Consider the following 13,325-nt stretch of genomic DNA (forward strand, 5'->3'; position numbering starts at 1 on the left):
GGGCCCTGGCTCAGCCGCCACAGCCGGTGCGTGAGAGCCCAGCAGGTCAAGAATGCGAACCCTGGCTTCACCACGGTCCTCCTGCACTGGCACGCGGCCTCACCCCTCGGCCTCTCTAGGCTTCCCCTTCCTCATCTGAAAATAACAGAATTGACCTTCCAATCTCTACTTCTCCTTTTCTGTGGTTCAGCGAGCTCGGAATTGTTTCCGTTTAGGGGAAGAGCAGAACCCTGTGTTAGCACTGTGCTAGCACCAGGGTTCAGGCCCCAGATCCGGGCCTTCCTAGGTCTTCAGCGGCTGACTGCAGTGATGGAAAGCTCTTCATTTACTTCGCAAACATTTGCTGATCCCCCACGAAGTGCCAGGCCCTCTGCGGTTGGATCAGACACACTCCTTATGGAGCTCCCACTTTAGCAAAGGAGCCAGACACGTGCACAGATGGTTCCAACCATCTGTGTGTTCAGTGTGTTCCCTGCTCTGAGAGAACAGAGGAAGGACACCTGATCCAGACTGGCATCAGGGGATGGGGAGAAGTCAGGGAGGGCTCCCTGGAGGAGGCGTCCCTGACAGGGAGGAAGGAGTGTCCTGAACCCAGAGTGCATTCACCAGTTCGTATGAAGGCATCTGGACAGCAGGCCCAGTTCTCTCTCACTGTGTGCCAGGCACTAGCTAAGCATTTTCCATAAATTGTTTCATTTAACTTTTACAAAAGAAAGAGCTCTTATTATCTCCATTTACCAGATGAGAAGATTGAGGCCCAGAGAGCTTAAGTAACATGTCCCTGGTCACAGAGTTGGGCAGTGGGAAGGCTCCAGATCTGACTGACCTCCCCAGACCATCTGTAGACATTGATTCTCCTGGCTGTTAACAGTTATCAAAAGGAGCGTCTGCCAACCCTGCAGCAGGCAGATGGAGAGAAAACGGAAGGCCAGGGAAATGGAGAAGAAATGCTCCACACACACATAAAGCAGAGAAATCTGAACGCAGAGACTCTTCAGGCAGGTATTTTAAAAAAGAAAGAAAGGGGCCGGCCCTGTGGGCAAGTGGTTAAAGTTCCACGTGCTCCACTTCGGTGGCCCGGATTCGTGGGTTCGCATCCCAGGTACGGACCTGCTCCGCTCAGCCACGCTCTGGAGGCGTCCCATGTACAAAGTAGAGGAAGACTGGCACGGATGTTAGCTCAGGGCGAATCTTCCTCAGCAAGAGAAAAAGAAAGAAAAAGTGTGGCAAATGGGGGAGGAGAGGAAGGGACCAAATGTCTTGCGGTTGCTGCCCCTGGGGTCAGGAGCAGCCTGCCCTCACTGGGCCGCAGCATGAAGTCAGCCGCCCGCTGCTGTGACCCCTACAGACGACTCCAGGCCACCTCCCCTCTGGTCCCTTCTCCCGGCGCATCTTCTAGTCTCTTCTTTGTCCCTCTGGGGCAGCTTGTGAGGCTCCACGCTGGTGCCTCCTGTGGATTCCGGGCCCAGTGGAGACTTGCCGAGCCAGAAGGTCCAAAACTCTGCAAAACAGACTTGGACGAAAAGCGGGGAGGCAGGCAGACGGGAAACACCCTGAAGTGCCACCGACAGTTTACCCTTTTCACTTTATAGAGGTTCTCCTGTGGCTGGTTTTCCACACACAGTCCCTCGGGTGGAGAAAAGGGAAGGAATTTTTGGCGCTTACTCTGAAGCAAGACGCCACGCTAGGTTCTTTTTGTGCGTTTGTCTCATTTTATCCTCCCCACAACCTTATGAGGTAAAATGCATTATCCTTGTTTCTCAGACGAGGAAAACAAGGTGCAGAGAGGTGAGGTAACTAGCCCGAGGTCACATAGCAGTAAGTGGAGGAGCTGAGACACGAGCCCGGGTTTGTCTGGCTCTTTTAAGAGTTGTAACGCCATCCATGTGTTTCTGATTAGGAAATAGTTACGAAGTTGGGGCAACACCACAAAATGATGGCAGCATTTTTTTTAAAGCCAGCATGAATCTTGGAGATTTAGGATCTCTAAAAGGTCTTTTATATTATAAATTAGAGAGCCTGAGGTCTAGAAGTCAAGAGAATTATGCAAAATGCAGCCAATTATTAAAACCAAGGTACCCAGGGTCTCCTCAGTGTTTGGGGTGTTGAGTTCCCTTCAGTTTGGTTTCGAAGGCCCTTCCTCAGGGGCCGCCCGGCCCGGGAATAAACCGCGCGAGCAGGACCCAGTGCACAGACGGCCCGACCACGTGGAGCCGCGAGGAGCCCCTGGTGCTGCGGGTCTCCCCACAGCGGGGCAGAGGGGCAGCCGAGTGTACGGTCTGAGGTGCTCAGCAGCCTGGATGAGCTGCATGCTCGGTCACTGCTTTATCTTTTCTTCTGGAAGGTATTTCACATTCTCCTCCACAATGGGCCTTGAGTGCAGCCTTAAGAAAGTTTCTGGCTCACCCCGCTCAGCCAGGGATAGAAACCCGGGGAAGCCTCCAGAATCCCAGGACACGGCTGCTACCCCTGCTCCTCAAAGTTCTCCTCCCCTTCCGGGAAGTAAAGCTCATTTCTAACTTGACACTCCAATTCATCAAAACGAAAAAGCAGTTGAAACTAGAGACAAGGACAAGAAAAGAAAGGGAATTTATGGACCAAACTGAGTTACCATCAAAGATGCAGAATTCCTAAATAAAATATTAGCAATCAAATCCTTAAGCTTATATTCAAATATATATATTTATTTATTTATATACTGTGACTGAACGCGGTTTATCCCAGGAATTCATAGATGGTCTAATGTTGAAAATCTGTTTATTTGTAACTCACATCAAGAGGTTAAAGGGGAAAAACCTTAGGATCATCTCAATAGATGCAAAAGGAAAAGTAAATTGATAAAATTCACTCATTCATGCTTTAAAATGATCAAACTAAGAGTAGAAGCGGACTTCCCGACTTTGATGAAGAGTGTCTACCCAAAACCTGCAGGAAACCCCACACTCGAGCAGTGGAACTACAGAAGCGTTCTCTTTAGAGACGAGACTAGGTGCCGACGCCCTCTGTCCTCACTTCCATGTCCACACTGTACCAGCCCTGGAGGGAAAGCTCGGGAAGGAAAGAGAGAAGGATAGAAAGGAGGAAATGACCTTGTCATCACTCCCAGACGACAGGACTACTTATGTGGAAACTTCGAGGCCCGCTAGAGACAAGCTATTAAAAGACAAACCGTTAAGGGGCTGGCCCCGTGGCCGAGTGGTTAAGTTCGTGCGCTCCGCTGCAGGCGGCCCAGTGTTTCGTTGGTTCGAATCCTGGGCGCGGACATGGCACTGCTCATCAAACCACGCTGAGGCAGCGTCCCACATGCCACAACTAGAAGGACCCACAACAAAGAATATACAACTATGTACCAGGGGGCTTTGGGGAGAAAAAGGAAAAAATAAAATCTTAAAAAGAAAAAAAAAAGACAAACCATTAAAAGACAAACAAAAAAATTCAGCAAGATAAGTAAATAGAGATCAATACATAAAAATTGATTGTGGAAAAAAATAGTTTCAAAACATAAAGCACAATATACAATACAGTTTTAAAATCATTGTTATTATGGGAAACCCTGAACACAAACAAAGGCAGACAGAAGAGCCCCTGAATCCACGTACCCGCCTCCTGCCCATGTGGTTCACCTGCATCCCCAACCCCTTCCTCCCTTCCATCTTGTTCCGGAACAAATTCCAGCTCATCTCATTTTACCCATATGCACTCGAGTATGCTTCTCTAAAGGTCAAGAAAAGATGCTTGACATAACCGTAATACCACTATTGCACCTAAAAATCAGAACTATCCTTCAATGTAATTGAATATTCAATCAGTTTTTTCAACATTCTAATTATAATTATTATAACTGTTTTAGAGTCTGTTTGCAGTTGATTGATAGGTCTTTAAGTCTCCTGTCATTTATAGGCTCCCCTCCATTTCTTCTTTATCCCCTCTCTTAGTTTATTATGAGGACATTGGGTCACGTGCCCTGTAAAGCTGCCCACAGTCCAGATTGTGCTGACGGCATCCTCGTGGTGGGTGGAACGTATCTCTCTGCCTTCTATATTTCCTGAAAGTTAGCACTTGGATCTACATTTGATCAGATGCCGGTTTGGCTTTGCTTTGGGCAAGCCCACTTCATGGAGGGCATCATGTTCTTCCATCAGCAGACTTCATGTTTGCTTGTCTCTTCATGATGCCAGCGGCACCAGATCCATTAATTCATCAGAGGTTGCAAAACAGCGATACTGAAATTCTGTCATCCTTTCTTCACATATTACTTGGGAAATTCCTACCAAAAAACCTTTTCCTCTCCTACTATTTAGTTATCCAGTGGTACAGTTTATATAGGAAGGCAGGACAAATGTAATTTTTAAATATAACATTTAATATATATTTACTAGCAATAAATCTAAAAAAGGATATGTGAAGCTTTCATTAAGAAATTATAAAATTTTATTAAATTAAATAAAAATAGACCTGAATCAAAATTAATTTTCTATATAATGCTGTATTTAATGTTCAAAGTTAGAAAGATGACAGTTCTCCCTAAATTAACCTATAAATTCAATGCAATTCCAATGTTTAAAAATCCCCAAGAGGGTTTTTGTTGGAACATGATAAGCTGATTCCAAAATTCATAAAGAGAGGCCAAAAATAGCCAATATAGCTTTGAAGAAAAACAAAGAGGAAGAGTTCGCCCAGCCAAATATCAAAAATTACTTTAGGCCCCACGGCCTAGTAGTCAAGTTGGGCACATTCCACTTTGCAGCCCAGGTTCAGTTCCTGAGCGCAGACCTACACCACTCGCTGGTGGCCATGCTGTGGTGGTGACCCACAGACAAAATGGAGAAGACAATATCTGCAGTGTGTATAACCAACAAAGTGTTAGTATCCAACATGCGGCAAGAACTGCTACAAATAGAGAAGGAAAAAGATAGTCAACCCAGATGAAAAATGGGTAAAAGGCACGAACAGGCAATTAATGAAAGAGGAAACCTAAAGAAATGACCATTTTTCTGCCAATCAGGAAAGTTCAAACTAAAACAAAAAGATATATCATTTCATACATATCAGCTTAGCAAAAATTTAAAAGTCTGTACACCCATTATTGATGAGGATATGGAGTTTAGAAAGTCAGAGCAATTTGGAAATATCCAACAAATTGAAGATACATATACCCTGTTACAACCCAAAAATTCCATTCCAGGTATATCTTAGAGAAACTCTTTCATAGATGCATAGTGACTCACTCAAGAAGGGTCATTGCAGCATTGTTTGTAATCACAGAAAACTGGAAATAATCAAAACAGCCATCAACAGCAAAATGGACCAATAAATTGTGGTACAATTATACAATGGAATAATGCACAGCCCCTCAAAATAAATAAATGGAGACTACATGTATTATCGTGGATTAATCTCAAAAGTAAAACGTTAAGCAAAATGAAGCAAGTTGCAAAAGTTATATAAATGATTATATTGATATAAAGTTATAATACGTAAAATAATATTATATGTTACTTATAGGTGCGTTAAGATATTAAAATATGCATGAGGACCGTGTAGGAGAAGAAAAAGGTTTTTCTCGACCCTCTTAGGATCCCTTGCGGGGCCTGAAAATTAAATTAACAAAGATAGAGTAGCAGGAGAAAAGCACACGAATTTATTTAATGTAAGTTTTATGTGACACAGGAGCCTTCATAAGGAAATGAAAACACAAAGAAATGGTTAGGCCTGCGCATTTCTATACTAGGCTTGATGAAGAGTGGGAAGTTGTGGGAAAATGTGATAGGACAAAAGGGTATGAGCTAAAGGTAATAAACTGGGGGAAACTTAGCAAGGCCTGTTCCTTGGGATTCCTCTCCGAGTCCCTCTGTCTTCAGAGCTGAGGAGGCCCCTTTCCTCCAGGGGACACCTCTCAGATGAGGGTCTTACAACCTGCCTCAGGGAGGAAGGGGGAGGTCAGAGAGTCCTTCCTGCACCTGCCCTTGCTCAGATTCCTTTGGCTTAAGATACTCAGTCTGCCAAGGTGCCAGATTTGGGGTAGCATGTTCTGAACCCAGCCAATTTATAAATACCAAATTTAAGAGAAGAGTTATCTCTGGGGAGAGACTAAGGGAAACGAGATTGTATGTGATACAACGAAGTCTTGGACTGTATCTGAAATGTGTTATTTCTTTAGAAAAAACATGAATTAAGTACAGTAAAATGTTAAGATTTCACAAAGCTAGGTGGTAAGCAAATGGGTAATATAGTAATTTTTTCTATACTCTCCGTTCCTAAAATATTTTACAGATTTTTTTAAAGCAGTTAAAAGTTGTAAGATATTACTCAAAGTACTGCCTTAGTTTATTCCAATACTTCCTAAGTATCAGGTTATCTTACTAGAGAAAAAAAAAATCACCCTTCTATGCTCCACATCCCAGAACTGACAGGGTTTCAATTCTAATCAAAATGGCGAGTTTACACCAGTATAGAATCTCAGCTTTTGGTCAATACAAACGCGCCCTCTGCTGGTCCTGTGGTGCCCTGTCCTAGAGTTCAAAATAGCTGTGAAGAGGAGCGAATGTCTTCACTGAGACAGTTTTGCCTGGGCTGTCTCATTGTCAGGGAAAGAAACCCTCACAGAATTCCCCTTATCACAAAAATGCTTAAATCAGCTCCCACTGTTAATTTTACATATGATCCAAGACAAAATAAATTCCAAGGACCAATGGACCCTCCCAGTTTCCTCAACCACCATGTGTACGTTAACAATTCTGTCCGCACTGAAGAGTCTAGAGGTTGAAGTGTGAGACAGTGGACACCCCCTTGACGTTTGGGGATGGCAGAGGGGACCCAAGCTGCAAAGAGGCTCGGGCGGGGGCCCAGTGTGGACGATGAGGGAACCCTGAAAAATGGCTTAACTGTAGTAGTAAGGGAGCGACGACGGTGAGACAACAGGTGAATTCATTCTTTAAATTATAATACTTTCAAACAAAGAAAATTAAGGAAAAATTACTTCATGCAAGAACCTACTGCTCAAAGAGAAAGAGAGAAATAGGGATTGAATATTAGAGTCTTCCTTTCAAAACGTTTTTTATTTTTTGTTTCGTTTCATTTTGTGGTAATATTCATCTTCCCCACTAGAATTTAACCTCCCTGAGACCAGAGTGTGTGTCCATCCCACTCACCACTATGTTCCCACGCCTAACACAATGGCTGGCATGTAGTCAGTATTTCATAAACACATGATAAGGGAAGGAAGGAATGATCATGTCCTCGGAGTGTAAATTGGTACAAATTTCCTAGGGAACAATTTGGCAGCAGACATTGTGCCTTAAAGACTATACATTCTTCGATAATCACAGATGAGGACAAAGAGTAAGTCTTTTAATAGCCAAAAACGTTCCTTTCAAGAATATGCTATGCAAAGTTCTTTACAAAAAATTTGAAACAATTTGAATTTTAAAAGTTAAAAAATAACACGATATGAAAACTAAAAAGAAAAAAGGTTACATGTTTGGTTAAGTTAGTTATGGTACATCCATATGATGAAATGCTATCTGTTATTAAAATAATTTTTAAGAATATTTAATTATATGGGAAATTCTAATAACATAAATGTAGATTAAAATTATATATATATTATATTATCAATTCCATTAAAATATGGGTGTATATTTATTATACATGCATGGACTTACACATGTTAAAATATTTGCAGAGGTTGTATGTGAGTAGAGTGAGAATGGGTGAAGGTTTTTTGGTTATTATTGTTGTTTGTTTTTACCAGGTGCCAGCACTGTTTTAGGCACTTCATTTGTATTCATATATTCTTTGTTAAGTTTTTTAAAGCAGCCTTATCGAGGGGTTATTGGCACATGATAAATTGTACCTATTTAAATTGTACCATTAAATACGTTTTTTTGAATGTTAAATATTACTATTTTTTCTGTAAAGATTTTAATATAATCAACTTCACTTTTTCTTAGATTTTAATTATGTATAACTATTTGGTAGAATAGAAAATTATTCAGCCAACAATTTTCTTTCATTGAGACATTAAACATTGCTATGATTTAGAGGTTTTTCTCCAGTTTTATGGACATATAATTGACAGATAGCATTGTATTAGTTTAAGGTGTACAACATAATGATTTGATATATGTATATGTTGCAAATGATTACCACAATAAGGTTAGTTAACATCCATCACCACATAGTTACAATTTTTTTCCCTGTGATTAGGTGAGTCTCAGCATATCTATATAGCCGTGAAACCACCACCACAGTCAGGAGGCAACAGTCACCTTTCCCAACGCTCCTCGTGCCTCCCCCAACTCCAGCCTACCCCGTCCCCAGACAACCACTGCTCTGCTTTCTGTCACTGCAGATTACTTTGCATTTTCTAGAATTTTAGATAAATGGAATCATATCATATGTACCCTTTGTCTGGTTTCTTTCACTCCACATAATTCTTTTGAGATTCTTCCATGTTGTTGAGTGTATCAATACTTTCTTTCTACTTACTGCTGAGCAGTTTTGTATGTATTGCATTGTACGTACCTACTAGTTTGTTTATCCATTCACCTGTTGACGGACATGTGGGCTGTTTCAAGTTTTTTACTCTTACATATAAAGCTGCTATGAACACTTGTGTACAACTGCTTATAAGGACATACGCTTTCATTTCTCCTGAGTAAAATACCTAGAAGTGTAATGGTTGAATGATATGGTGTTTATAACATTCAATTTTTTAAGAAACTGTCAAACAATTTTCCTAAGTGGAAACCATTGTACCATTTTACATTCCAACCAGCAGTAACAAGAATTCCAGTTTCTCTGCATCCTTGTCAACTCTTAGTATAGTCAGTCTTTTTAGTCATTCTGATAATGATGTGTTGATTGTGAGGGGGTTGTTTTCTTCTTTATGCTTGTGTTTTCCAAATTTTCTGCAATGAAATATACCTTCCGTAATTAAAAATTGTTTAAAGTAACTAAAATAAAAGGTGGCATAGTCCAATAGGAAGCCTTAGCCTGGGGCTTCTTCTCCTTCTAAAAGAGCCTCCGATGTGGTCCTCAGAGCACCTGGTGGAGAGTGCCGGCCGCGCCACCTGCGTAAGCCCTCTTCAGAGGGGAACATTTGTTTTTTCAAAGCAGTTTTCTTTTCAATGTTATAAACACACTAGGGTTTTAAGAAAAAATTTAAACACACACAAACCTCCCAATCTAACATATTATCTCCTTTTTCTGTTTTCTCTTCCAGTGTTCATTCATCTACATACATATTCTATAGAGTTTTAACGTATTATACTATAGTTTACATTTTTACTTGTCATTATATCATATTTTCCACATTGCTTATTTATCTTTTTAACCATAATTCTAAATGTCAAATTAGCGCATCATAAATTACTTCCCCAATCTCCCATATCTGGCTGCATCTAATTTTTCATTATTAATAATAATGTTGTAATAACTTTGTACAAAAAGTTCTTTCTTCTTTTGAATTATCTCCTTATGATAAATACCCAGGAGTTGAGGTTCCTGATCAAAGACTAGAACATTTTTCTGTTTCTTGATACATACTGTCATATCACTTTCCCAAAGGGTCTTACTAATTTAGTATCACTTGCCATGTGCCAGCACTGGTTTCTGCAGCATTTGCTCCTTTCCCGGGGATAACATACCTCATTGTGCTAATTTGCTTTCCACTGAAAACGAGGTAGACATTTTCCCACATCTGGGACCATCTCATGTTATCCTTTACTGACTAAGGATGCTCCTTGGGGCCAACCCAGTGCAGAGTGGTTAAGTTCACACGCTTCACTTTGGCAAACTATGGTTCGTAAGTTTGGATCACAGGTGCAGAACTACACACCGCTCATCCAGCTGTGCTGTGGTGGCATCCCACATACAAATAGAGGAAGATGGGCACAGATGTTAGCTCAGGGCCAATCTTCCTCAAGCAAAAAGAGGAAGATTGGCAACCAATGTTAACTCAGGGCCAATCTTCCTCACCAAAAATAAAAAAGGATGTTCCTTGTCTTCCAGATGCAGAGCTGAGGCGCATGACCCTTGAACCTCTTAATGCTTCCATGGCTGAGCACATCCAGACCCCTGAGGCAGACGCTGTCCACAAGGTGTAAGTGTTCAAAGTTCAATGACATGGACATTTCTACTTTTATTTTTTCTTTGTTTTCAATTAATCTCGTTTGTTTTTTCTAAGAGGCATGAAGATTCTCAGCTAACCGCATGTTCTGACAGCTGGAATTAAATTGCTATCTGAGAAACAAAGATTCTTGGGGAGGATTATATTGTGATGTGCTTCCTCCTTAAACCACACGCTGGCTGGGTGGGCCAAGAGCAAAGTTTAACTCCAGCCAAACAGAAGCAGCTTCCTCTGTTTGTCTGCATATCTGAGATCTACAGACAGGCCTAGAAAGCTGTCAACTCAACCTTAGTTTCTCCTCTCAGCATTCACTCAGCTCTAGGTGAAAAAAATAATACGAATACTAACGCTAGCATGTATTAAGTGCTTTCTGCATGTCACTATGAGCTCACTGACCAGCGGCTCAGCGGTCAGGCCATCGCTGACCTCAGCCCCGTTTGGCAGTGGCAGCTGGAACTGTAGCTTATTGTGACCTGCCTTGAGCCACGGTGACTTGAGAACCTGCCCTCACGTGCCTCGTGGTGTAAGGATTCCCTCCTGGGTCAAAAAGCCTTTGGTTCCCTGGGAACAAGGGCGAAGGGCACTTGGGTATTGAGGCAGCTGTCTGAAGAATTCCATTTTTTAACTTTTACACCTCATCTTTTTCCACAATGGATTTAAACCGCTTACAACTACCCCCTCACCAAAAAAGAGATGAGATAATCAAAAAATTGTCTTTAAATCAGGAGGGAAAGAAAAAAGAACACCAACACTCCACAAAAGTCATTATAATCATTGTGACTGAAGTTCAGACTCTCAGACTCGATAGAGAGAGTCCTGAAGGGGAAAGGGGAAGACACGGGCGCAACGCCATCAGGTTCGTGGTTCTCACTGGCACATACCTGCTCCTCGGCGGGGAGAGAGGTTTCCTAGCACTAAATTCTAAAGATCCTTCTTCTATGGGTTTTTATAGAGTGACACTGAACGATTTAAAGACTCCTATATTTACAGGAAATTCCAGTGACCTCATTCAACAAATATTTCTCAAGTTTCTGTAGTAAGGCTGTGTGCTAGCACAGCACAGTAAATGTAATCCTGCTTTTGCTAAAAAATGAACTGCCCAGAGCCAGCCTGGCACACAGAGCTGCTGCTGCAGCTGCTACTGAAGTCCATGTGCAGTTTCCTAGTGGCCTTTTTACCCAGAGAACGTCACTCAGTTAACCTCAAGGCACATGGTCAGCGACAGCAATTCCACAAGGGCTCACACTTACAAAGCACATGAACTTTTAGTGGCTGGATCAGAAGGCATCAAGGAACCCATGGATAGTTGGATCTTCCTAAGACAATCTTTTGTAAAGGTCACTTTTTTTCAGCCAAGCCTTTGATAAAAGAAATTTCAGTTAGATAATCCTATGTCATTCAATTAAAGGCACCGTACGCAACCCCAGAGAGGCAGACTGGTTCTCCTGCTCCAAAAGTTTTAGGATTTAGCCTGAGAGAACCCCAAAAGTGAAGAAGAAACTTTCTCATGTCCCTTACCTAGGGATGTGTTGAGAAAAGAGAGAGACTGAGCATTTGGCCACAGGGCCTGGGGGGACCCAGCGCTGAGTCAGCTTGCTCACCTCCCTCTTCCTTGTCCACGAGCGTTTTCTCTTTAGTTTGGTCCTGCTGGTTTGCTTTTTTCAAAGGGGCAGAGATTATGATGTACACCATCTGCACAGAAGACTTCCAGGACACGGGCCTGAGTCCTCAGAGAAGCTGGGTCCTGCAGATACATCTCTTCTTCCAAAAGAAAGAGAATGGAAGACTGAAGCCAGACTGTTCAGCCAGCACACACCAGCCAACATCAGTCATGTGAGTGTAAACACCCGGGAGCTTTGTCCAGAAGCCCTACCTGGATCGTGCTCCCATCAGGGGTGCCATGTACAGTTGTGTAGACTGCTTACCGTACAGGGGCACCTGACAAAGTGGGCAAGTGGGAGCTGAAATCCGGTCTGTGGTCTGCTCACCGTGCCCTGCCCCCACAGCGTTCGCTGCATCCTTCTGGAGGATGGAGTGCCCATTTCTCATTCCTACAAAGGTACTAAAAGGGAACTTCAGTTTTCCCACACTTACACCACTTCTGATACCCAGTGTGTGGCAGTTTTTCCCACATCAACCAATTCTCCAACTCTCTGGACATCAACTGGGGGTCCAGCAATTCAATTCTGACACTAACTACCCAGAGTCAGCACAGACCCCACAAGTTAAGGGCTCAGTCCCACAGACTACCCCCACTTCAGACACTAATTGTAAGTCCCAAGTTGTCACCTGTACTTCTGACCAACAGGCTTTCAATAGCTTTCAACAGACTGCTCCATGACCCCCTCCTCATATCTGATAATTTGCTAGAACAGCTCACAAAACTCAGGGAAACATTTACTTACTATTACTGATTTATTACAAAAGATATTTTAAAGGATACAAATGAACAGCCAGATGAAGAGATACATGGGGCAAGGTCCAGAAGGGTCCTGAGCACAGGAGCTTCTGTCCCCGTGGAATCTGGAGTGTGCCACCCTCCCAGCACATGGATATGTTCACTAACTCAGAAGCTCTCAGAACTCCTTTGGTTAGGATTATTATGGAGGCTTCATTACGTAGGCATGGTTGATTAAATCATTGTCTAATGGTGACTGGCTCCTCTGAGGTCAGGGATATGGGGCTGAAACGTCCAACACTCTGATCACATGGGTGGTTCCCCTGGTAACCAGCCCCCACTCCTTAGGGGCTTTCCAGAATCAGCTCATTAACAAGGGTTTTAGGAGCTCTGTGCCAGGGACTCGGGATGAAGACCAAATATATATTTCTTATTAAGTCACAATATCACAGGTACTGAGTGGGTAGCCATGGCCCCACTTTGCCATCTTCTTTTAGGAGGAACCTCCATGTTGTCCCAGCCAATGGGGAAAGGCGACGACTGACATGCCTGTGGCCATCTGCTTGTGCTTTCCTGAAAGTTAGCAAATGATGCAGCCGTGAATAAAGCTGGCTTTGACTTAAACTAGTTAACCGTTAATCGCGGCAACAGCAATCTATCAAAGGTGAAAACTGCTTCACTTTGATCCAGCTCTGAAGACCATGATTTAGCATCTGAAAAAGGGGCAGATCATAGTGTGTATTCCAGTCCTCTTTTCCCCTATGAAGTTAGACCAGCAGTTTCCAATCAAAGGCT

General features: G+C 42.7%; 1 protein-coding gene across 4 annotated transcripts in view; it reads left to right on the forward strand.

The window, feature by feature from the left end:
• The window catches only part of KIAA2012 (KIAA2012 ortholog), a 104,276-nt gene that overhangs the window by 83,603 nt on the left and 7,348 nt on the right, over window positions 1-13,325 (forward strand). For all 4 annotated transcript variants that reach the window (XM_046657780.1, XM_046657781.1, XM_046657782.1 and 1 more), the window contains 2 exons: window positions 10,015-10,105; window positions 11,800-11,965. In XM_046657780.1, the coding sequence (XP_046513736.1) occupies window positions 10,015-10,105; window positions 11,800-11,965 (257 nt within the window). The remainder of the gene's footprint in view (window positions 1-10,014; window positions 10,106-11,799; window positions 11,966-13,325) is intronic.

The sequence above is a fragment of the Equus quagga genome, chromosome 4 (assembly GCF_021613505.1).
Source record: "Equus quagga isolate Etosha38 chromosome 4, UCLA_HA_Equagga_1.0, whole genome shotgun sequence".
NCBI classification, from domain to species: domain Eukaryota; kingdom Metazoa; phylum Chordata; class Mammalia; order Perissodactyla; family Equidae; genus Equus; species Equus quagga.